The sequence below is a fragment of the Hydra vulgaris genome, chromosome 01 (assembly GCF_038396675.1).
Source record: "Hydra vulgaris chromosome 01, alternate assembly HydraT2T_AEP".
NCBI lineage: Eukaryota > Metazoa > Cnidaria > Hydrozoa > Anthoathecata > Hydridae > Hydra > Hydra vulgaris.
This window is the reverse complement of record NC_088920.1, coordinates 66,808,397-66,835,335: the sequence shown is the minus strand read 5'-3', so window position 1 is coordinate 66,835,335 and position 26,939 is coordinate 66,808,397. Positions and strand designations below refer to the sequence as shown.

General features: G+C 31.8%; 2 protein-coding genes and 2 non-coding genes across 4 annotated transcripts; 2 read left to right on the top strand and 2 right to left on the bottom strand.

Moving 5' to 3' along the window:
* The first annotated feature begins 9,405 nt into the window (after positions 1–9,405).
* On the top strand, positions 9,406–9,477 carry trnaq-uug (transfer RNA glutamine (anticodon UUG)). The gene has a single exon. It is a non-coding gene; the product is annotated as a tRNA-Gln (tRNA).
* Positions 9,478–14,665: 5,188 nt separating this feature from the next.
* trnaq-uug (transfer RNA glutamine (anticodon UUG)) lies at positions 14,666–14,737 on the bottom strand. The gene has a single exon. It is a non-coding gene; the product is annotated as a tRNA-Gln (tRNA).
* A 606-nt stretch (positions 14,738–15,343) lies between these two features.
* LOC136074650 (uncharacterized) lies at positions 15,344–16,915 on the top strand. Its single transcript, XM_065786989.1, has 2 exons — positions 15,344–15,823; positions 16,048–16,915. Exons 1-2 carry the CDS (start codon positions 15,522–15,524, stop codon positions 16,913–16,915), a joined length of 1,170 nt encoding a protein of 389 aa, XP_065643061.1. The 5' UTR covers positions 15,344–15,521.
* A 6,999-nt stretch (positions 16,916–23,914) lies between these two features.
* LOC136075541 (uncharacterized) lies at positions 23,915–26,148 on the bottom strand. The gene is made up of 3 exons (XM_065788983.1): positions 24,487–26,148; positions 24,348–24,416; positions 23,915–24,095 (listed from the first exon to the last, which is right to left on the bottom strand). Exon 1 carries the CDS (start codon positions 25,811–25,813, stop codon positions 25,277–25,279), a length of 537 nt encoding a protein of 178 aa, XP_065645055.1. The 5' UTR covers positions 25,814–26,148; the 3' UTR covers positions 23,915–24,095; positions 24,348–24,416; positions 24,487–25,276.
* Between the last annotated feature and the right edge of the window lie 791 nt (positions 26,149–26,939).

The window sequence follows — 26,939 nt, the reverse complement described above, 5'->3', positions numbered from 1 at the left end:
ATTTCGATTGTTATTTCGTAGTACTGAGACGTTTTGTTGTCCCAGTATTTTGGAAAATTCTTCTGCTTTAAAAAGTTCCAGCTTTGGTTTTGGTTCGTAAATTTTATAAATGAACTCGCCAACCAATACTTTGAAAAGAAGTAATAATCGTGAACTAATACCTCTACGCATTCTATCAGTTGAAAGAGTGTTTTGAGGCGAAGTGCAAGACTTTGCTCCTTAGGTGATAAATTTCCGAGACCCCCGATTTTGACGGGTAAGAAAAGTGTCTCTCTCTTAACCGGATTGAAATTGGTCTTTTGCCACAAATTTTCGAAAATGGCTCTGTGCAGACGTTCTATTACCCATTCGGGAACGGGCAGCACGTTTGCAAGAAACCACATTTTTGACATTGCTAACGTATTTATCAACATGGTCTTTCCTGTAAGTGACAAAGTACGAATTCCCAGAAACTTGAGTTTTTTCTCTATTTTGTTTAGAGTTACTAGCCAGTTGAAATCGGTAGTATTACTCAGTCTGATGTAAAAAGTAACACCCAATATTTTGAAAACGGTGTTATTGTTCCACTCTATGTTGCCCAATTCTTTTGACATTGCTAACGTATTTATCAACACAGTCTTCCCCTAAGTGACAAAGTACGTAGTCCCAGAAACTTGAGTTTTTTCTCTACTTTGTTTAGAGTTACTAGCCAGTTGAAATCGGTAGTATTACTCAGTCTGGTGTAAAAAGTAATACCCAATATTTTGAAACCGGTGTTATTGTTCCACTCCATGTTGTCCAATTCTGGGTACATTTTAGGATCAAAACCCCCAAGAGCAAAACCCTTGGTTTTTGAGGCATTGATCAGCATTGATAAAAAAATGGCAAACAAATTTTACGTCCCTGGCAAAAAAGTTCGAATCGTCTGCGTACTGCTGCATTTTAAGAGGTTTCGGTGTTCCTGGTAGTGGGAAACTCTCTATTCTGCTATCCGCTCTGACCACCAAAGCAAGAGCTTCGGCAACAAAAACGTACAGCAGAAGAGAAAGAGGGTCACCTTGAGTTGCTCCTCTTTCCGTAGGAAAGAAGACCGACAAAAAACCGCAGTTCAGAACAGATGCCAATACTTCTAAATACAGAGTGTTAACAAAAGATACAAAATTTTATCCGAGATTGAATTTTTGGAGAATTTGCAGTAGAAACGCACGATCGACTTAGTCAAACGCTTTTTCTTGGTCTAAAATGAAACTAGGTAGATTTTTTTATTCTGCATAATCTATAAGATGGCTAAATGTAAATTGGATAATATTGTTCTACCTGGGATTCCGCAAGTTTCATTTGGTTCTATAATTTTCCCCATTACTTTTGCAAGTCTTAGAGCCAGCGCTTTTGTGATTATTTTGTACACCGATTAAGGATATGGGCCTCCAATTTTTGCATTTAGTAAGGTCTCCTTTTTTGGGATTAGTGAAATTACTGATTTTTTCATAGAATGGCTGGTATCTTTCTCTACTAAAAGTATTTCAAAAGCAAGTTCTTCAAAATCTTTTTCTAAAATATGCCAAAAAGTTTTCTAAAACTCAGCTGGAAGTCCGTCATAGCGCGAAGATATTCCTTTTTCAAATTTAAAAAGGGCTTCTTTTAGTTCCGCGCCAGTGAGGCGGGTGTTTAAAATTCGGTTTTCATCATCACTTAAACGTTAAGTGATGTGTGACAAGACATAGTTTTGGATGTATTTGCATAAATTAGTTTTTGTGTAAATGTTTTTATAATATGAACCCAGGGAGTTTAGTATTTCACCAGGTTCACCCGTTAATGTGCCGTCATTCTTGCGAATTTCGGTAATTGACTTGTTCCGCTGTTGAGTTTTTTCCAAATTATACAAAAGCTTTGAAGGTTTTTTTCTTTCTTCGATTAGTTTTTGTTTCGTGCGAATAAACGCTCCGGGAAACTGGAGCAAGAAAAGAGCATCGCGTTTTTTTTTGATACTATCTAAATTCGGGTCAGCATTTTGTCGCTCCCGTTGGATTTTGTTTTCAATCCTTTTATTGTTTTTTTTGTTTTTCGCACTTTCGATATATGTTGTAATTCAACCCTAACAAAAAGTTTGCAGTCGTCCCACCATTTTAAAAATGACTTATAGGACCGTTTTTAGTTTGCCAATCTTGAATTAAGAGTTCAATTTTTTGCCTATGCACCTCTATTTCCAATAGGGAACAATTTAATTTCCAGTATCCTGGTCCTCTCCTAGTTTTACTAAAATTGACAGTTGTTGACACGAATTAGTAGTCGGAAAAAAGGTTGGTGAGAGTGTTGATGTATGTTGTTTTTTTGGCGACTTTATCAGGGCAGTAGATTCTGTCGAGTATACATTTAACCGTCTGATTGCGCCATGTGAATTCTCTTTTGTTGGGAAACTTTTAACGAAAAACATCTACTAGGGTATACCTACCTTGGAAGACCCCGATTTCAGCAATGCCGTAGGTGTGATATTTAGAGTAGTTTGTGTCTTCTGTGTCAAGAGGTAGGCTTTCAACCATGTTGAAATCTCTGGCCAACAGGACGGGTAGACCTGTGTCCTGCGAGATGTCTCCAAGGCCGCCGAAAAAAAGACGCCTTTCTCTCGGCACATTAAGAGCATAAATATTCGGCACCTCCATTTCGTGTTCATCAATTTTTATCATGACGTTTAATATTCTCCCTTTTTTATCCCTTTTAGTTCGTTTAAAGAAACATTGGATTTAGAGAAAACCGCCACCCCACAACAGTTATGACTCGGACCGGAGTTCCAAATAGACTCGCCCGTCCATTCGTCACTGTTTAACAGTGGAAGGACCGGATTTAATTTCCTGAAGGAGGATAAGATCAAAGGAGGATTTTTAAGAAACCCAAAAAAGTTGTTGCGTTTGTTTTGGTCGTTTAGACCGTTTATGTTGAACGTTAAAATATTAATAGCCATGAACGAGAGGATCAGCATTCCTAAATTGAAAACTCGTGTGCCTTAAACATAAATATAATAATTTTACAAACTGACATAATAACACTGACATATAAACCTTAACCTTATAAGCACAAGTTTTCTAATAAAATTTTGCAATACAAACAGCTGGACTTACTAAAGCATAACATTTTACACAATGAGCGCGTTCTACAGCGAAACGAATTAAAACAGCTTACGCGTCTTTTTCAAATAGAACTTGCATTATAAGAAAAGAACATCAAAGAATCGAAAAATTTAGCAGATTTGAGACGATTTTAAACTTACGATTTCGTTTCCCCACGTTTTAAAATCTTCGTAGCCGAAATTTAGCTCCTCGTTTTGTTCTCCTAACTGATATTGTCTTTCCATTTCAACGTCATTAATTTCTTCCAATTGATTTCCTTGTTTTAATTGTGTTCCACCTTCTTCCAGTTAGTTTTGACTCTTTCTTTTTGGTTTCGTCGTTTCTCTCAAGTCGCAAACAATCTAAATCACTTCTTCGCCTTGACTTTTCCTTTCCTCTTTATTTAATTTCAATACCTCCGGGTTCTTTTACTTTGGTTGTTCAGGTGATAAATTAACGGGTAAAATCTCTTCCGTTTCACTTTTCGAAACCTCCGATTTTTTATTTGAAATTACTTCAGCAACAGTAGGTTTTTCTGAAGCCCTTGTTTTATTTTCAGGTTGACCATTGTGCTTGTATCTCAGCGTGAGACGATCAACATTTTCAAAGCGCAGTATTGGGTTGATGCACGGATTAGCCCAATTTTTGATGACAATGACAACATTACCTGTAAAAATTTCCTCCCCATGAACTTTCACGCTTTGACAGTAGAAAGATTCAAATTATCCACGCCCTAGAGCTAAATAGTTGCCAAGTTTATTGAAGGCTTCTTTACATCCATTTTGAAGAAAACCAATGGGTATGTTTTGAACCGCAACATGCATCTTTTTAACATATTTTTGTTCAATTTTCAACACACAACCTTTTACCACAATCTCAATTTTTAAAAACAATGGAATTAATGAGCAATTATGAATAGCAAACTCAAAATACTTATGGGCATAATGTCTGATAACACCCCATACATTCGCAAGTAAATCTTTCTTAGATAAAGCAGCCAAAAAATCATTAACACTGATATTAAGATCTCCATATCTGCAGCATAGCGCATAGCTATTTTCATCCACCTGCTTAGAGTTAAAAATGCCAAGTTTAGTCTTCGATCCAGAAGTTAAGTTAGATGATGGAAGTATAACTCTTAGCCATTATAAATTAAAAAACTTTCAAACCACCACTTTAAATTTAAAAAACGGATACACAAAAACTGATACACAAAAAACGGATACACAAATACTGTGAAAAGTTTAGATTTGTTTTTTTCCGTAAGATATCTATGTAAGATATAGATATCTTACATAGATATCTTACTTATTCGTAATGAAAGTCATGTGTAACGAATCTACTGGAATCACTAGATCTAATAGCAAATATCGTTTGGAAAAATATTCATTAAAAACTACTAAAGAAACTTAGGTATTGTGGTTTATTCTCCTCCGGCTAGTTGCCATACAGAGACCACCATACCAAGCCACGCAAAGACATGTTCAGCACCCCAAGAAGGAGCGTCATAACCGCTTTACGGCCGAGAGTAAAGTGAGTTTTGGAAGAACGAAGTTACCGTAGAGCAAAAGATAGAAGTAGTCGTGTTAGAAAGATAGCAGAGAGAAAGCGGACAGGATTGCACATGATGTTAAATTGTGCAATAGGTGGAAAACATGCTGAAACTAGGTTAACCTAATGACAGCAGTTACGTATTAATTGTAAACTAATTCGAGAATTAGTTTTTAATTATTACGAAACAACGAAAAAACTACTAAAGAAACTTAAAGCGTATAGTATTAGCGGTAACTTTCTAAAACGGATTGAAAACATTTTGAGTAACAGGAAACATAGAGTGGTTGTGGGTCTATCTTTTCAAGCTTTTGTGATTTATACCACTAAGCAGTGCCTTAAGACTATTAATTTACTATTATTCATAATTTTTATTAATGATTTACTGCAATACCAAAGTTATATGCTGATGATACTAAAATTATCGCTGAAATAAACAATTTAAAATTTAAATTATTATACTCTTTAAAATGATGTTAACCTTCAGTGGTGGTTCAGTGGTGGTATGAATTATTGATGGAATTAGATTACGGAGAACGTAAAGTGATGCATATTGACAAAAATAATAACCACTTTAACTTAAAATTGTAAAAAGCCACATTATTTTGAAAAAAATTAAAAAAATCATTTTTTTTTTCAATTTAAATCTAATGGTAATGTCTTTCTGGCAACACAGAAGCATACTCAGAATGGCTACACAGAAGCATACTCAGAATTTTAAATCGCGTCTTTTAACCATATACCTTCACAGAACTATACACACTGTGCGATTGTATGAAAATTTTCTGGATTTTTTATATTGAGTTTATATTGTATTAAGTTTTTTTAAATTATATAAAAAAATTGCTCCTGTTTGTCATAACTAGGTATTAATCTACAATGTTTTAAAACTCTTGCTATATTTTTATACAAGTAAAAATATTTAAAACATACTCAACAAAAATGAAAAATATAAAGTAGAAAATCTAACCCAGAGTGGTTCAAATTTGAAAAGTTTGAAACAAAAAGTGGCAAAGGATGTAGAGCAAGATATAGGATATGCGAAAAAAGAATCGCAGGATCTGGTGCCAGGAATTAAAGTACACTTAAATAAATCTTGTCACAAAAACAATACAGAAACGTGCACTTTATAATAATAATTCTTTTTTCTAATTAGTATTATTTAATTAACATTATTTAAAAAAAAAACTGAATTCCAAACTACTTCTACAAACAGCCAGTTTGATGTTACACAGCAACCTTCAGGATCGTCATCAGTTTTTCCAGAAAAATTTAAATGTATCTGGAAAAAAAAAACATTGGCAAAAATATAAATAGCAATGGCCCACTAAATAAAAATGTTAGTTCTGGGTTATTGCCACACGTTGCTAGAACTAGTCAGAACCGCACTTGATGAGATTCCAAGAATGATTTTTGCGACAAATTCATCATTTCAATTAGTTAAACATCCAGAATTCCAAAAAGTTATGCTGATGTTAGGACCAGACTGTAGTGGGCCAACAATAAAGAACGTAGTTGACAAACTCCTACCAATTGTGTTTGATAAGGAAAAAGATAAAATAAAAGACGCTCTAAATGTAGAGAATGTTAATATAGCATATCTGCTATATTTATTAATTTTTTTTTTAAATATGACAAAAAAAAGTTTTTAAATAACTTCTTGTTATTAAAAACAAACATAAAAGAAAAATTTGATTTAAACCATTAATCAACAAAAAAAAATTTGATTTAATTAATGATTTAAATCACCTGCTTTAAACCACCTGCTTTAAATCACCTGCTTTAAATCACCTGCTTTAAATCGCCTGCTTTAAATTGCCTGCTTTAAATCACCTGCTTTAACTACATAATAACAACAAAAGATGGTTCAACCCACTTTATTGCAACAAGTTACTGTGAGAAAAGACTCTATGTTGTTCAATAATTTGTTTGTGGTCACAATCATAGACTTGATAATCACAATCATAAACTTGATAAAAATGACACACAAAGTAAGGACTTTAAAATTTAACTAATAAGAAATATTTTATAAAATATTTAACCTAAAATACGGCTGTCATAATCTGAGAAGTCAGTTTTCACAGGAGTATCTGCCCCTGTTTTAGCACTTTTTTTATTAATATCATTATTAAGAGAGAGACAAAGAGAGATGCGCCAATATTTTTGCTAAAAACACTTTTTTTAATTGAGTACTCTTCAAAGTACTCCTGATTTTACAAAAAACAAGTCTTCAAATAATAATGAAAACGGTAGGCTAAAAGGAAAAAGATATCTAAGAAGCAGATGTAGTTGCCTAATTAAAAGCCATAACAATCCCAGGATTGTTATGGTTTTTAATTAGGCAACTACTTCTATGTAAATATGTGGATTTAATACGGTATTATAAAAGTGTAAAACTTTTTTTTAATATGGTTTTAATAATATTTTTTTCAATACGTATTATAAAACTTTTAATACGGTATTTTAAAAATGAAAATTGTCAAAATTGAAAAACTTTGCAATGATGTTATAATGTTTTATGTTAAAATATTATAACATCATTGAAAAATTGTTCAATTGTTCATGTTAATACGGTTTAAAAAGTAAAAATTGTTCATTTTGACAATTTTCACTTTTTAAACCGTATTAAAAGCGTTATCAATTATTTATAACAACCTAGTATTTAATCAATTTAAAAATCTAATTTTAGATACTTAATTAAACAAAATCTGCTGCGTGATTAAGTGTCAACATTACGCGACGTTAGAATTATTTTGTTCTATCTCCACTTTTTGAAAAAATTGAGTTGATAAGTGTGTTGCGTGCCTTAGAATAATGTTTTTCTACTGTGATGAAACCTAAATAAAATCAAATATATTTCGAAACAGTTATAACCTTTCGAGGAAATTTACAATAGCACAAGTACTAATATAAAGTAAAAACCTGAATAACAACATAACCTTATAGTCAATGATAAAAATAGTAATAATAACTGATAACAATAATACTAATAATACTGTGGATCACTACATCCTTCTCACAAAATTGGAATACTATGGAATCAGAGGCATCCCACTAAAATGGTTCACTTCGTATCTCCAAAACAGAACACAGTTTGTTTCCATTAATGGCACTAAATCTGATTTACAGAATTGCTCAAATGGCGTCCCACAAGGTTCAGTTTTAGGACCACTTCTTTTTCTTCTTTTTATTAATGACTTAGATACTTCTTTTAAATTTGCAACTGGTAACCATTTTGCTGATGATACTAACATGCTACTGGTTGACAAATCACTTAAAAAAATCAACAAATGTATTAATCATGATCTTGGAAATCTTGTTCAGTGGCTTCGTTCTAATAAACTTTCTCTCAATTCTAACAAAACAGAGCTGATCATCTTTAAATCCAATCTGGCACCAATTAATAAGCACTTAAATTTCAGACAAAGCGGACAAAAAATTTATCCTTTAGACTCTTTTAAATATCTTGGAATTAAAATTGATTCTAATCTTTCTTTTCAAGGCCATCTGAATAACTTAGCAATGAAACTCAGCAGGTCTAATAAAATGCTAGCCAAAGTCCGCCATTATGTAAATCTAGAAACTCTGCTAAATATATATCATGTTATTTTTGGGTCCCATCTAACATATGCATGTCAAGTACGGGGAAAATCCCATAAGCAAATCATTTTAAGGTTGTCCAATCTCCAAAATAAAGCTTTGAAAATAATATATTTTCAGTACAATAACTTTAAATCTTATGTGTTATACCTAATTTCCAATATATTAAAATATAGCGACCTTGTGATATTCCTTAGCTGCCAATTTGTCTGGAATTATTATCACAAAAACCTTCCAAATAGATAGATAAATAAAGAAAAAAATTCTTTATTTATCTATCTATTTATTTATCTCTCTTCATTCAACCATTCTCAACTTCGTACTAAATGTTTGTTGTCGCTGTCATTATTCACTAAATTTTTGTTGCTGCTGTTATTGTCCTTATTTATGGATTTCTCTTTTTGTTATAATTGTTATCATTTTGTTACTATTATTATTATTATTATTATTATTGCTATTATTATTGTTGTTATTATTATCATTATTATTATATATATTATTATATATAGTATTATTGTTATCAGTTATTACTACTATTTTCATCATTGACTATAAAGTTATGTTGTTATTCAGGTTTTTACTTTACATTAGTACTTGTGCTATTGTAAATTTCCTTGAAATGTTATAACTATTTCGAAATATATTTGATTTTGATTTGTTTTGTTAATACGGTTTAAAAAGTAAAAATTGTTCATTTTGACAATTTTCACTTTCTAAACCGTATTAAAAGCGTTTTCAATTATTTATAACAACCTAGTGTTTAATCCTCATTTATAACGACCTAGTATTTAATCCTTTTAATTATTTATAACAAACTAGTATTTAATCAATTTAAAAACCTAGATTTAATTAAACAAAATCTTCTGCATAATTAAGTGTCAACATTACGCGACGTTAGAATTATTTTGTTTCGTCTCCACTTTTTGAAAAAATTGAGTTATTGAGTGTGTTGTGTACCTTAGAATAATGTTTTTTACTGTATTAAAACCTATTATGTAAGTAAAAAACTTTTATATGCTATCGTCCAAAGTTTTTATTTATTAAATCGTTTTATCTCAAAACTCGGAAATGTGGAGATAAAACAAGATAATTCAAACGTCGCGATTAATATACTTGAAATAATTATTATAAAATAACGTTTATATATTTAAATAAATCTGTAAATTGTATCGGTTCTATGGTGTAATGGTTAGCACTCTGGACTTTGAATCCAGCGATCCGAGTTCAAATCTCGGTAGGACCTACTTTTGCAAGTTCATTTAGTTTATTGTTTATATATTTTACATTATAAAAAAAGGCTAATTTTACATTTTTGAAAAATATTAAAGTTATAGTGTTTTTATAAAAACATATATTATATAATATAAAACTTTTGAATATCCGGTTGTTAGCGAATGAGGTTTTTAATTATTTGATTTTCAATTAAATGTTTTTTCTAATGATTTTAATTTACTTAATTTATTTTAGACTAAAAACTTGAAATCAGAAAAGTTTGTAGAAAATTAATATTATAATACAAAAAAGTCTTTTGATTCAACTCTTTACTTGCAATATTTTTCACCATGTGTTATTGAGATGTACAACCTGTAATCAGAGGCGTCCCGAGGGGGATGTCGTAGGGGGTAAAATTGTTGTAGAGTTTTAAAATGATATTTTTTTAATACAAAATTAGACTTTTCTTTGTTAATTTTAGAAACTATGCCTCGAAATTACAAAAGAAAGGAAAACAGTTGAGGTTATAAAACAAATTACAAAAAAAAAGACCTAGAAACAGCTGTAATTAAAGTAAAAAACTATGGATTTATCAAAAGGAAGGCTGCAAAATTGTACAATATTCAATTAGGAGCATTACATAAAAAAGTTAAGCTTGGGGATCAAGTTCCGAAAAAGCATGGCGGACAGACCAGACTGGATAGTAAGACCAAAAGTTTGAAATAAAGTAGCTTTTATTTTTATTATTTTATTTTTACAATATAAATTAACGAGTTTTCTGTATAATTCTGAATTTTTTTTTGAAAAAACATTCATTTGTGTCGAAGATATGAATGTTAAAATCTCAATTAACTTTAATAAACTTTTTAATAAGCTAAATATATTTAAATATAATTAATATGCTTGGACAGGGCCGCCGTGAGGGGGGGGGGGGGGGTCTACTGGGTTGTTTTGTTCCGGGCGCCAGGTCGACAGGGGCGTACGAAGCCGAATATAAATATTTTTTTTTTCATGTTTATTTAAAAAAAAGATGAAGTACTGGGAAGCAGCGTTGAAAATAAGAAATCAAAAGCAGCCGGTCAATTTGACCAGCTAAAACATATAATAGACGGTCAATTGCTTTTTTTGGCCTGTCAATTTTTTTTAGTTTAAATTTTCAACTTTGTAATGAAGTGCTTCATAATTGGGCTTTTTAAATAAAAAAAGTAATTAATGCTTTAAAACTAAGAAATTAGCATTACTTTCAAAACATTAGTTTTAAATAAAGCGATTCTTTTTATATAGCGGAAACTCGCAAATAAAGTGAATACTAATGATTAATTTAACAACCCGCTGAATTAAATGTTTAAAATAACTTTAGTGCACGGAGATTTTCATTCAATTAAAAACGGAGATTTTTTACTTTATTAAAAAAAGAGATTAGATTAAATCCAAGTAGTTTGATATTAATATAAAATATTAAAACGATTTTATTAAATTTATTTCTCTAATTTTTAAAATCTCTCAAATTTGAAACAATTTTGAAACACGTGATATCGATGTGATAGTCTGATAGACCCAATCAAGAAGAAATTCAAACAGTTCTTTGCTTATGAGCGGATGCTGTTTCAAAAAGAATTAAAACATGTCTGGTTTTAAAAAGAAAGATTCTGGTTGTCAAGTAAGATAGAACGCTGCTCAAAGAACTGCGAATGAGGAAAAGAACAAACGCACTCTTCAAGACTGTGGTATTACAGTTACAAAAAAAGGAGAAGATGAAAGTCCTACTGCTTCAAACTCTTTCCTGCCAAGTCGATCGATTCAAGTAGTAAATAGTTTTCCCCGTGAAAGGATATTTTCCCATTTGATTAATTCAATGTTATATAAATTTTTAACTTATTTTAATAGGTTGGAACTGAAAACGATGTCACTGACATTTCTGAAAGCTCGGGAGAGCCCCTATCAAAAATCAGAATGGTAGCTGTGAATGAAGAGAATATTTTGGTAAGTTCTACCTCTTTAAAAGAAATGATGTTAATAAACTTTTAAGCTAATAAAATAAGATTTTTTAAAATTTATTCTCAGGTGTTGCCAACAGAAGAACCCATCGCTCCCATTCCTTCCAATGATCCTGCTTTGTGGGCAGCACATCTTTCCAAAGTGGAAAGAGATTCTGTGCTTCTACAGGGGCTTCCTCGAAATCCTTCAGCTTTCCCGAAAGATTCTAATAAGAAGAAGGTTCCTGAATCAATTTTCTACGAAACTTCTCTCAACGGGGAGAAAACATGCCGAGATTGGCTGGTCTGGAGTGTATCTAAGAAATCATTTATTTGCTTTCCGTGTTCTCTGTTTGGAAGCAAACAATCTTTTGGGATCGTACACCAGTCGCACCTTCTAAGATGGAATGATGTAATAAGCTGCAACTGGCACAAGCTACCTGAGAAAGTCAAAAGTCACCAGAATAACGCCCAGCATCGAAACTTTTACATAGAATGGAAAACGGCGCTAGAAAGCTTAGAAAATCAAAGCGGAATAGATGCAGCTCTTGAAAACTCGATAAGAAATGAAGCAGCCAGGTGACGTGAAATTCTACGATGCATCTTAGATGTTACTCTTTTTTTAGCGTCACGAAACCTTAGTTTCAGAGGTAAATCTATTTACAATTATTCTATTGTGATACCGACTATCTTTAAATCTATTTAGCTTATATTTATAAGATTAACTAGATATTTTGGAAATCATTAAATAAAACAAATCCTTCTTTATTCTTTTAAATAAATATGTTCATTATATATTTAAATATATTCATAAATCATAATATAAAATCATCATAGAATCATCATAAAATAAAACAAATGCTTCTTTATTGTTTTAAATAAATCTGTCTTATTATTATAATTTTTAGGTTCATCAAAAATGATTGGAGAAGACGACAATGGCAACTTTCTAGCTACCCTAGAGCTCTTGGCCAAGCACAACAAGACTCTCCAACTACACTTAGAAGAAGTTTTCCGCTGCCAACAAGAAGGTAAAAAAATGAATGCCCATTACTTGGGCTGGAGCACTCAAAATAAATTCATCAAAGAGTGCGGAGGAATCGTTCACGGTGCCATCATCAACGAAGCTCATATGGCCATCTGCTATTCCATTCTTGTGGACGGGACTCCGGACGTCTCTCACACCAAGCAAATCACCTTTGTTCTCCGCTTTGTATACTTTGGTACTGACAAAAGATGGACCGTGAAGGAGCGCTTTCTGAGGGTCAAGAATCTTGAAAAAAAGATAGGTGCTGACATTGCCAAGCTTATTATGGACGTCTTAGAACAAAATGGAATCGATCTCAAAAACTGCAGAGGTCAAGGATATGACAATGGAGCGAACATGTCCGGTATATACAAAGGAGTACAGGTGATTATACTGCAAAAAAATCCTCAAGCTCTCTATATGCCATGCAGCGCTCATAGTCTCAACCTTGCTGGTGTTCATTCTGCTGAATCTTCGGTTGAAGCCAAGAACTACTTTGGCCGAGTCCAGTCACTTTACAATCTTTTCAGTGGAAGCCCTAGTCGGTGGAAAGTCTTGATTGAAACCACTGGTTTGTCCCTTCATCAAACGTCGCAAACCAGATGGAGTGCACGAATCGAGGCCGTGAAGCCGTTAGTCAAGCGATCCAGGGAAATCCTCGAATCTTTGAAAAAGCTCCGCGATTTTGATCTAACAGCTGATCAATTGAATGAAGTAAAATCTCTGGAGAGGTGGGTTCATTCATTCGAGTTCGTCGTAATGACAACCTTTTAATATAAAACTCTAAAATCAATCAACTACGTGAGCCTTGCACTCCAATCAGAAAATATTTCCTTGGACGACGAGATGAAACTCATTAAGACTCTTATTGAAGATCTAAATCGACTGAGATCATCTTGGACCAGCATCCTTAATGAGGCACGTTTGATAGCATCTGGTCTTGCTTCTTTTGGTTTTCAATCAGAATTTGTGAAGAAGAGGACAAAAAAAGGAAGACCTTTCACGAAGAGGTGAGGAACACCGCTCATTTCCATGAAGACAAAGCAAAAGAGTTTGAGGTGAGCGTATTCAATACCGCTCTTGATACTCTTATTCAGCAGGTCAGCGATAGATTCCAAGCTGCTGAGAAGACGACGAATATGTTTTCGTTCTTGTGGTCATTGAAATCTCTTGTTATGTCAAATAAAGAAGAATCAGAAGAAAGTGTTTAAGCACCTATCCAATTGGAGGAGAAATGCAAGGTGTTGGCACAAATCTACGCGACCGATGTTGAGGAAGAGAAACTTATTGAAGAGGTCCGCCACCTCGATGCTCTGAAGCGATCCAATCTTTTTGGTCCAAAAGAATCTCTCACTTCCATGACGTTATTGAATGGAATATACCAGAAAGGTCTTCAGCCGCTCTTCGAACCAGTCTGCATTTTGCTGCGCATCTTCAACACCATCCCTGTTTCTGTTGCGGAAGGCGTGAGATCTTTTAGTAAGCTTGCTCTAGTTAAGACAGCTTTAAGGTCTACAATGAGCCAAGAACGACTCACGAATCTTCTGTTTATTTCCATTGAGCACGATCTTGCCAAAAAGTTGTGCTACGGTAAAGTGATTTCCAAATTCACCATGAGTAAAGCTCGAAAGATCAATTTCCTCTGAAGTTGAAACAACAATAGCTGTTGTATTCTAGACAAATTTTTGCTCTTAACATCCAATGGTGTTTAATGATTGTCTTTGGTCTGTTTCTACCATGTTCTAGTGTCGACTTTATCATTTTATGTATGAGTGTATAACCAAGTCAAAAGACCATTGCAATTATCTAGAAATAAACTGTTCAAATGTTCATTAATTAAAATTAAAAAATTCTATATTCTTTTATCCTCTTTGATTTGTTACCAAATGGCTTATTATATGTATTGAATTATGGATCATTAGATCAGCTTTCACTTTCAGTAGGGCGCTTGGGAAATTTTGACCCTGGGCGCCGCAAAGGCTCACGGCGGGCCTGTGCTTGGAACATTAACTTAATTAAGTTATCGAACTTAAGCGGTTTTACGGTATGTTTTTATAATAACACTATATCGTTTAATATTTTTAAAAAACGTAAAATAAGCAATTGTATAAAACACTTTTTGATAACGTTTCTTTAATTTATCAACAAAAACAATTTTTAATATATAAGCAAAAATATAACAAAACAATATATAGTAAACAAAAACGGCAAAAGCCAGGTCCTACCGAGATTTGAACTCGGATCGCTGGATTCAAAGTCCAGAGTGCTAACCATTACACCATAGAACCGACACACATTCGAAGAATTTGTTTAAATATTATTTATATTATATTTTTGATTAAATAAATTGCTGCTATGTTTACTAGGGTGTTTCATATTTTATCAATTTTTGAAATCGAACTTGCGAATCGATTTATAAATTGACTATTTCTATAAAAATAAGTTTGAGCAAAAAAAAATAAAAAAAATTTAATTTTTAGGGTCCCCGCCAGTTCGATTTTGGGCCAAAATTGTCGGGTGTTTTAAACGCCTGGCGGGGACCTTAAAATTTATCTAAATTTATCTCTTTTTTTTTTAAATGTTATATGTTGGATTGAATGTTTATCACATAAAAGGAGCATGTCGAAAAAATAAAGAAATTAGTCTACATAATATTTTGAAATTGGTGAAAAATCCAAATTTTCTTTCACAAAAACCTATTTTATTACTCAGTGGCGTATAAAAAACTTTTTTTATACCCTAATAAACTGTTTCCAAACCCGGAAAAAACTATAATTTGAATAGTTTTTTTATTAGTGTTAAATGAAGTCTAAAAAAAATAATAATTGGATCCATGGAGTAACATGCCCCGGACACTAACCTTAATGGCCCCTACTTAATAAACATAAGAGAGCAATAAATTGAAAATCCGGAAATTTGATCGGAAAATATTTTTAGAAAATGTATATACCAAGGTACTTAAATAATAATTTAAAATTTAACAACTACTTTCCAATGCGAAGACAAAGTATTTAAACTAAATTTGCGTTACTAATAATAAGTGCTTTAATATTTTTTTAAATAATATTCAAAATGGCTAAAATTACGAGACTAAAAGCTAGAGCTTATTTATTTGAAGAAGAAAGCCTGATAGAAAACTTAACTCAGATAACTTTTGCAACAAATAAAGAATTAATTCTTAACTTTCAGTTTAAAAGATCTAGTAACAAGTTAACTCCATCCAAAAGGTTTATTGGTTGTACTGATGGGCCCGATAAATTCGCAAAGTGCTCCGGACTTGTCAATTGCCCTGACAACTGTATTCTTTTTGCAGTAAAAAAACCATGGTTAGACGGAGGTTATAAAGATGGATTATTAACGGATAAATCTATAAGGTAAGTTTTATAATTTCAATTTATAATAAAATAGTTATTATAAATTTGTATAATCATTCGAACTTAATAAGCTAGTAGATGATTAAGGTTTTTTTGTAGTACCACTGCAACTAATTTTTTTAGTTGTTATTACGTGTGGATTATAGCTTAATAATGCAAAATATAAGGTGCATCTTAAAGTTAATATTTCTATTTTATTTAATGTATTATCTTAATTTTTTCAGGAATAATATTACTCGTTTAATCGATAGTTGGGAGACATTAAAGAAAAGTAAGAATAAAGACTCTAAAGCAGCAGAGAAATCTAGGGAAGAATTCAAAAAGAAGGGGGAGCAGGTATTTTGGATTGGTAAAGATAATATTAAGGAAATCTTAAAAAAAACGAGCCTTGATAAACTTTCATACTATGTTGATATCCAATTTTTAAAAGACCAAAAGTCCAGTCGTCTAATGACTTTGGGGAGCAAAGACATGAGATATAAAACGGTAAATAAAGATAAGAAGCCTTTAAAAAGTTGTAATATTAAACAGTTACCCCAAATAGACGAATCAACTACAGATCTAGAGCTTCTCTCAGATATCAGTGACGTGAGTACAGAATCAGATATTTCTTTTGATTTATCGCAACCCGGCCCAAGTAACGCAAAACAAGAGTTAAGGAAAGGTTTTGTTAAAGATATTGCCATGACATCAGTCTCAAAAAATATTTCATCAAGAGATCTAGTGCATGTATGTACGGATTTAATCGTAAGTTCAGGCGGAAATGTGGCTGATTTTTCAGTGTCTCATTCAACTATTTGGCGAGCTCAAAAAAAATCTATTCGGGAAAATGCTGAACAATATAAGAAAAATGTAAAAATTGCTACCGCTAAAGCTACTTTTCCCATAATAGCACATTTTGATGGAAAAATTATCGAAGACATCACAGAAGGTATAAAATCTAAAAGAGATCGATTTGCGATCTCGGTAAATATTGATGGTAAAATGAAGCTCCTTGGCATTCCATTCCAGCAATTGATCGTGGTACTGGACAAGCTCAATACGATGCTTTTGTTAAAATACTGGATGAGTATGGAATATGTGATGACGTGAAAGGTTTATGTTTTGATACAACAGCTACAAATACAGGAAGACTTTCTGGTACAAATGTCAGGTTTAGTCATAAACAAAACTCAATTCTACTAGAGCTGGCTTGCAGGAGGCATGTTTATGAGTTACATCTAAAACACTTCTGTGAAAGACAGTGCAGTGGAAAAACTAAATCTCCAGAAAACCTAATGTTTAAACGGTTCCAATTAAACTGGAATGACATTAAAAGTAGCATTGACTCTTCAAAGTTTGTAAAATATGACACTCAATCTATTGCTACCACTTTCTTAGAAACCCATAAACTCGATGCTGTAAAATATTGCGAGATTGCTCTAAAAAAAAACACTTTTCCCAGAGGAGACTACAAGGAGTTATTGAAACTAACCCTAATGTACTTATGCCCTGAAAGAGATTTTAAAATTCAAGCTCCAGGGTGCGTGTCTCATGCACGTTTTATGTCCAAAGCTATTTATTATCTCAAGATTCGGATATTGAGTTTGCAACTGTCTTATGAATTGACAGACGATCAAAAGAACGAAGTGCAGTCTACTGCTGAGTTTATCTCAATCTTTTATACCGTCTGGTTTTTAAAAACCTCTTTACCTTACGCTGCGCCTTACCAAGATATAAAAGCCTATTGGCAAATGACAAAATATAGAGGTTACGTAGGACAATATGTTCAGAATTCTGAAACAATTTTAAATGGAATTGATGCCACAATGGTTTCAATGGAATCACATTTATGGTACCTTGATGAAACTTTAATTCCGCTGGCTCTTATAGACCAAGGTATTTCTGTTGCAGAGAGAGAAGAAGTTGCAAAAATGGTCTTTTCGAAACCAGTTCCTGAATTTTTTCGGCATTCCGAAAAATTAAATTTGTTAAAAACTCTTAACTTTAATCTAGAAAAACCACCAAGTATTGCCCAACTAGTGGGAGAAAACTCTTGGTTCATATTTAGTTTGTTAAACCTTACTAAGCTAAATGATAAACTTTGGTTTAACAGCCCGGCACCACTATGGGAGTATATTGAACAGTTTAAGATTTTTTCCCAGTTTGTTTCCAACCTTGCAGTGGTTAACGACGTTTCTGAAAGATCTATTAAAGTTGTATCAGACTTTGTAAATAACGTTCGCAATGAAGACGATCGTCAGGACTTACTGCTAGCTATTCACCAAAGGAGAGAAAACCTTAACAAGGCAAAGACTAAAGAAGATTTGCAATTAGCATATCAAGCAATTGCAAAATAGATAATATAGTTTTTTAATGATGACTTTTATTTAATGATGTAATATTGATTTGTAAATATGTATTTTTTATTTAATTATACTTAAACATATCATTCTTTTTTATTTTTTATTTTTTACAAAACCAAAAAAAACTTTGCAACAATACCAAGAAAATCATTTAAAGTTGAAAAGCTACCATATACTTTCTAATCTTGAGGCAATAAAACTAATAACAACAATACCACTTTTAACAATGTTGCAGTAAGTTCATTAAGTCTTTTTTATTATAAAAAAAACTAAAATAAACAATTGTTATTAGGCTATTAAGGTTAGCGTAAGGGTTAGGTTACCTCGAAGGATAAAAGAAATTTTTTTTTAGACCTGTATATACCTCATTTGACACTATTGTTAAAAAAATCTAGGTTATTGATTTTTCCGCGTCTGGAAACAGTTTATTAGAAAATCAAAAATGTTTTTTATACGCGATTGAGTGATAAAATAGATTTTTAAGATGAAAAATTTGGATTTTTCACCAATTTTAAAAGATTCTGTAGACTAATTTCTTAATTTTTTCAACATGCTCCATTTAATGTGATTAATATTCAATCCAACATATAACATTTAAAAGAATAAAAAAAAAATTTCGATAAATTTTAAGGTCCCCGCCAGGCCTAAAAATTAAATTTTTTTTTTTTTTTTTGCTCAAACTTTTTTTTATACAAATAGTCAATTTATAAATCGATTCGCGAGTTCGATTTCGAAAATTTATAAAATATGAAACACCCTAATGTATACACTATACACGTTAATTATGACGGTACTATATTTTAATCTATACACGTTATTATATAGCAGATTTTGTTTAATTAGGTATCTCAGGGGCGGATCTAGGCTGAAGTAACTGTAGCAATTGTTACAGTCAGCTCAGTTTTTTTTGTCTCCCTTTTTGTTGTTAAATACATTTCTTTTTTTCATGCAAAAGAGAAATATTATTTAAACAAGATATGGAGGTTACAAGTAGTCAAAATTAGGGTTGAAAATTTCCCGGAAATTTTCTACTCGGGAAAATTTAGAAATTTTGGAAATTTTCAAAAGAAGATAAGTTATTCTATAATTAACGGGTAAAGCTTACGTCTGATTTAGGCATTTTTTATGGACAATTTTAAGGTAAAATAATGTGAAGTAGATTATAAAAATTTTAGAAACCCCCTTTTTAAAAACATTTTTTTGTTACAACTTTAACTAGCAACTATGTTATGTGTTGTCAAAATTTTCTAAAACTGTTTTATTCTGTTATTTGCTAAGCATATTGATGTTTAATGCCGTAGCAAGCTTTGTTTAAGGCTAAACATTATGTGCACCCTCACCTCTAAAGGGGATTGTGTTTGTGTGCATTTTGTATTAAATTGGCCTACCAGTTACTGAAAACTGATAAATTATATATAAAACGATTTGATTGAATATTTACAGTATTTTACAATTTTTTCTTGTTAAAAGACGTTTTTGACTAACGCACGGACGCAGAGTGGGACGAAATACTGATTTTGTGGCCAAAATTCCCAAATTACCTACATAAGGGTTTTCGAGGTCGCTGATTAGGAATCTGAGGTCAGATTTAAAAAATTCAAAATGGCGGCTCCAATATGGCGGCCAAAACTGTTAATATGTTGAAAATATGAAATCTCATGTAGTTTGGTTTTCAAGGTCATTGCTAATGATTCAGGAGTTAAATTAGAGCAAAAACATTGCAAAATTATTTTCAAATTTATACTATTAATAAAAAACAGAAATTTGTAATTTTAAATTTTTTTTTTTTTTCAAATTCGGTAAAAGATTAACTCACATATATGTAAAAAAATTGATTCTTTAATCCTAGTAACAAAAATCACATATGTCATATTCGTCATGTTCGAATCATTCGATTCGGAATCTGATGTTGAACCACTTGTTTCTAAATCAAAATCGTTCCTTGTTTCTTGTCTGGCGACTTCAGGTTGTTTTAACAATTGTATAGCTTCTTGATGTAGAGATTTTACCGGTCTCTGGGGCAATTTCTTGATGCTCGAGAGAAATGGATCTGATGTTAATAAGAGCCTATTAAAAATGTCTCTCATATTCGATTCTCTTGAGCATTTTATTGAATGATGTAATCTGAAGTTTTTAATGTCTTTATTGCGTGACTCTTGGGCATCTTCAGAAAGTTGTCCAATCGGTAAAAGGGCATACTTTACAATTTCTGCTCCATGGATCAGCAATTTATGTACAGATGTAGGCATGTAATACCACGGATATAAAGCAACAAATAAATGGGCGGTATTTACACAATAGTCTTTGAATTTTTCATTATCTATATCAAACCCGCTCGAAATTACCTGCAAAATAACATGAAATCAGTGAATTAATTTTTCATCGACTCCTGTTATTTCAGCAGATATAGCAGCATTTTGAAAAAAGCGGCGCGCTGTATTTCCATTGTTAGAGCTTCCATATACTGGCTTTGGTCGATCAACGATAAGCCCCAGTTTTATCCTAAATTGAGTCTGTATTTCTTCCTTACGTATTTTCACATTCTTTTTATCTTCCTCTTGACGAGCTTGCCACTTTTCAGTTGTTAGCTTATACGACAGATGCAAACAGCACTCAAAAAAACGAATACATGCATGCAATGTAGATATGCCAAATCTTAAATTATCTGTTGTAATGTCCATTTTTATAATGTTGATGTCATTAAATTCTTTAGAGGAAGCTTTGCACAGAAAGCAGCGTTGTGTAGAAGTGGTACCAGTTACTCCATTACATACTTTACTGTCTATCATCGTAAATGACATACAATAAGTTACTGAAATGGATTTTCCATTTTGTTCATTAGCATATGGTGCAAGACCCTCAATCTGCAGTTCAATGTCGGTAACTTCTTTCAATGTTGACTGTACATCTTCACGTACAAACTGCAATCGTATTGGTCTGCAGAATCGCGGAGATGATGGTGTAGGATTTTTCCACACAATAGTTGCTTCACCCATCTCGTGGTTGTTGTGTATTAATTGTAAAGGTACAAGAGAAGTATAAAAAATGCTTTCATCAAATTTTCCAGTCTCAGTAAGTTTTTTTTTATAAACACTTTGACCGCTGCTTCCATCACATCCCCATTTACAGTAAAATACTAATTTTTGCAGAATTTCCGGATTTAAAGTAACAATGACATCAGCCTGAAGTTGTATAATTCTTGATGTAGTATGATCAAGTAAAGCCTGTAGTTCAATCTGTGCGCACGACTCACTAACAGTTGTGTACACAACTGATTGATAACAACGTTTTTTTGCTTTTTCTACTTCAAGGTATGATGGGTATAATTTACATTTATGTGCTCTAGCTACATTTCTTGATAGTTGATAAGAGTGCTTTGATTCTTCTTTCTCGATCATAAAAGAAAGTGCTTCATCTGGGGTTAAAGGTACTTCATTTTGTGAACTAACAGCGGATATATATTTTGAGGCTCTTGTTGGGGTTGTTAATGTGACATCTTTAACAGCTTGAGCAGCATGTACTTGACCAGAAGTCCTTAAACTCATTTGAGCAGCATATGCCAATTCTTCTGTAGAAAAGTAGAACGTACTTCTTAAGTCTTTCGCCTCTTTGATCTTTCACTAGATGAAGCAAAGGATTGCGAAGGTCGCCCACATATTCCTTTTTTATTATCACTCTTCACAATCTTCTCAGGTGTTGTGCATTCAGTATTGGATAATTTTGAAAATTGTACGGTGCCCTTCAACCATTCTTCATTTTTTTTCAGAAAAACTCTTCCCATCTTCCTGCTGCTCTCCATCTCGATCGAAAATTTGAAAATAACCGTGATAATGACATTTCATCCTCGCCTACTTGTATCACATGTTCCGTTTTTTTGAAAATTGCATCTGTCAATACATCAATGATGAATTTATATTCATTTTTTAAAGTCTTTCACCATAAAGAATATATCTTTTCTTAAAAATTCCATATTTGAAGCTTTGGAAGACTCTGTAAAAAAAAAACTACAGTAATAACTGCTGAAAGTTCTTTGAGGACTATTTTATAAAACTTTGAGGTTATCATAAAACGGAATGAGAAGTAACTTTTAAAGCATATATTTAAAATAAAAAATTACTGCATTAAAATGTAATTAGTGCTATTAATAATGTTAATTCACTAATTTCCATGACCATTAATGCGTGGTGCGACATTATTCTATTAACATAGTTTAATGTCGCACCACGCATTCCTCCATAAAAACTAGTCTCATTATTAAAATGACACTCAATGGCAGCCAGTTTTTTAACATGTTATATGTAACACTATAGGGGAGAGTGGGGTATTGGCGAACACCTAAGCGGGAATGCGAATTAAAGACACCAGTTATACAAAATTGATCATATTTATTGCTTATCAATTAGTTTAACTACTCAGTCACAAACCCTCAAAAGGAATTTTTAAAAATCTTATTATAAAATAAAAATTTATGCCAGAAATAAAACCATTGGTGTTCGGAATTACCCTGCCTACGTGGGGTAATTCCGAACACATTGGGGGGCAATCACAAGCACTGTTGTGTAATAGCGAATAAAAAGCTAATTGTAATAACTAAGTCTAAAAACTATATTATGCAACAAAAACAAAAAAAAGGAGTGACTTTATTTCCATAGAAGCTACAACAGAGTGTTACTCAAGAAAAAAGTTGCATAAAATTATCAGAAAAATTTAAAATCAAATTATAGTGAACAACATCCGCAGCTTCATTACACTACTGCACGTCTGGAACTGAGCATAGGATCCCTTCTCAGCAGGTAAAAAAAAATTGTCGAATTTATTTTTTTACAATGCTGTTTTGACCATGTTCGGAGTTACCCCGCGTTCGCCATTACCCCACTCTCCCCTACACGATCAGTTACTTGTCAAAAGAAGGTGGATAACCGCGGTTAAATTTTTAAAACGACATTAGAAAATCGATTTCAGATAAAAAATTTACAATTTTTTATGTTTACTTGTCGCGCGATTTAAATATGAAAAATATTAAAAGTAGCAATAACAGTGCATAACCATATATTCTACATGCCTCCAGAAAGTGATTCCATTTTGCCGAATTCCAATTGAAATAGTTTCTTCAGTTTAACAGCACTTTAAAACAGGCAAGAATTTTTCGACGTGTCCACTTGTTTCCCAGTGAAAAAGCGCACATGGGATACGCGTGGATTTTTTCCATATGTAACCCATGTGGGGATTATTATTTTGTCCCATGTGGGTTTCATATGGTAAATCCCACATGGATTCCATATGGTAAATCCCATATGGGATACGCGTGGGTTTTTACCATATGTAACCCATATGGGGATTATTATTTTGTCCCATGTGGGTTTCATATGGTAAATCCCACATGGGTTTTATGTGGTAAATCCTACATGGGATATAGGTGGAAAATACTACATGTTATAGATCTTAAATGCCACATATTTTAATCCAAATGGTATAAAAGTAGTCAATACTAGACAAATGAAAGTCCGAATACTTCTATGATAATTTTTAAAATTCTTTTAATTTAAAAATTACTTAAATAGTAATTTAAAATTAATCATCGAAGCTTTCAGAGAGGTTTAACTTAATCTGGTATTTGCTACTTTATCCCATTTGGTATTCAAAATGTGTAGCATTTTTGATCTTTTACATGTGATGTTTTCCACCTATAACCAGTGCGATTTACCTTAAACTATTATGACGAAATTTTATAAAATTAAAAACCGTGTTGCAAAATGAATTTATTTCAAAATAAATGCTATTAATTAATACATCCAAAATGAATATTAAAAATATTATTTTTTCTTTTGCGCTTAACACGTCGTTTTTTATCGATTGAATTAATTAAATCGCTTCGGCTTGCATAATACCAAGTTTTTTAGTATCTTCTAACTTTCTTCAAACATTTTCTAAAAAAAATAAATAAATACAAATATATATATATATATATATATATATATATATATATATATATATATATATATATATATATATATATATATATATATATATATATATATGAGAGAGAGAGAGAGAGACAGAGAGAGAGAACAATTTTAAAAAGGAACCTTATTAGTCGAGCAATTTTAATTATTAGCCAGGTTGAAATCATTAATGACTACAACATTTCACAAATAATTATTTTCTAATTTATTACTTACAATGACTAACGTATTATGGGTAATTGAACACATATTATGCGTAATGAGCTTGAACCCATGAGGAGAATCCTGAAAAAAAGTGATCAATTAGGATAAGTAGTTAAACAAAAAAACAAAAACAAAAAATGTAAAAACCTACTTTTTCAATGATGTAGACCTTGGGTGCAATAGCCAGTGGATGCAAAAATATCTTTACTTTTTCGTCATACACACGGCCTTCTATAATAACAGGCCTTGACATCGCGCAAAATGCCGTAAAAACTGAAGGCCGATTAAACTTTCACTTTTACTTATATTGATATATTTTTATATTAGGTAGGGTGTAATGGCAGTCTATGCTTTCTAATAATAATCTCTAGTAAAGACGGAAATATAAAAAGAAAACCAAAAAATTGTTAAAAGATAATCATATTTTTCGTATTTCAAATTTCATTAAGAAAATTTATGTAATATTAAATAGTATCAATAACAAGCAGAACTATAACAAAGTATATATCTATATATTAGAAAGATAACTGTATTTTTAATTTTTTTTGCTAAAAATGGCAACAATAAAAATTACCAACAATAAAAAACACCAACAAAAGTCGATTCAAGCAAAAAAAAAGTTTTATCAATATATCTCAACAGGGTAAATATTTACAAATCCAAACATATTGAGAGACATATAGGCTAATGAGAAAATAAAAAACATAACAAGTAAATTGCATAATAAAATACAAAACTAATTTTCACATAAATTATGATAGCTTTAGTACTTTGGGAGTGGTAATTAGTGAGTAATTCTTTAGCAGTTTTTTTGTGATTTTAAATCTATATTTAGCAGCAATGAACTGAAACTGAGTAACACAGAATGTTCTGCATAAAGGGTCAGTAGCACCTTGAACCCATCTCTATATATATATATAAAAAAAGCAAAATATTGACCATTAGACAAGAGTATCAGAAGGAATTTCAAGTCCGCCTCTGTTTAGGCTATACAGATAACTTCCATATTTATAATAATAATTGGTAGAATCATCATAAATTTTTATTTCGCTTTTTTGCACATAGCCAGCTATGTAAACTATAGCCACTAATGTAGATTTATTAACTGAGCTTTCAAGATCATGTATATTATCTAGAAGTTCTTTTTCATCAGTAGAAATATCTCTAAAACATATGTCACAAGTATGACCATCAATACCATCAACAGGAATGTCAAGTTGTAATATCAATTTAGTATGTTGAATATTAATTTTTTCAATTACAGATTTAACGTTTATAAAGTAAGTACCTCCAGATCCCTGTCGAAGCTTAGAAAAAGCTTTTTTAAGTGGATCTGTTGAAAACCAACCTAATAAGACATACTTTGCTCCATTACTCAACAAAGTTTCTACGAGATCAATAAAGCCATAACATGAATGCGCTATTGCATTGCTAGTATCTAGCGTAAGCTGTTTTACACGCTTACCTGTAGGTTTCATAAAATTTGACAGTTCAGCAATATCTCGTAGCAGTTGTAACTGTTGATCACCAACTGAGTGGATTTCTCCGCATAATTCATTTCTAAACCGAATGCCAGCACCAGGTGCTTTGACATTAACAACATTCGAAAAAAAAAATATTTTTTCAATAAATACAGCAGTACCTTCAAATGCTTTATTTTCAATCTCTAGATGCGTTCTTAATGCAGCTACTGTTTCTTCACAAAAAACAGACAAACAAAACTTTACAGATTGTCTCTCTATTGGTTTTGGATAAACTGATTTAGCAGTAAGTTTAGAGAGTTTAAAAAGACAATTGCACTCAGTTTTTAAATTAAAGTTTTAGATTAAAAGAACTGGCTTTAGCTAAGTGGAGTGATTTAGAAAAGTTTATAAATTACTCCACAACGAAAGCCAGTTCTTTATTGTTTAAAAATTGAAGTTCGTCAGTCTTTTCTGTCAACCAATTGTTTCGTATAGATTTTAAGAGATGCACATAATCATAAAAAAAATATATACCTGATCTTGTTAACCATGGTTTACTATCAACTGTTTTACACATTCCAAAAAATCTTTGATTTACACGGTTACCACCAGTAATTATTACCAATGTCTTACTATTTTTAATATTATTTATCGTATGAACAATTTGTTGACATTGAGAAAACTGAAATTCAGAGGAACAATTTGCAACAGGTTGAGCTCTACATATAAATTCTGGACCTCCAAAAAGACATTTAATCATAAATGATAAAATTGTTTTAGCTAACTTTTCAGGGTAGTTTACTGCTTGACCAAACAAAGCACCTCTTTAGTAAAGTAATGAAGCTTTGACATAGACCTCATTAATTAGTAGTATGGAAATTCTTTTCAATGGATTTAAATTCATAAAAATACTATTTATAAAACTTAGGTCCTCCATTGAGCTTATTTTTGAAGTCAATCTTGTTAAAGTCCTTATACTTGACAACTTGTAGTCAATACACAAACAATCATATAAACTTCGTCGCATAGCAAAATACTCATATGCTCTACATATAATATCTGGAGTATATAAAACTTCACCAACATTAACTTTTCTCATAGCATAAGGTGTTCGAATAGAATATTTAACTGAAGCGAACTT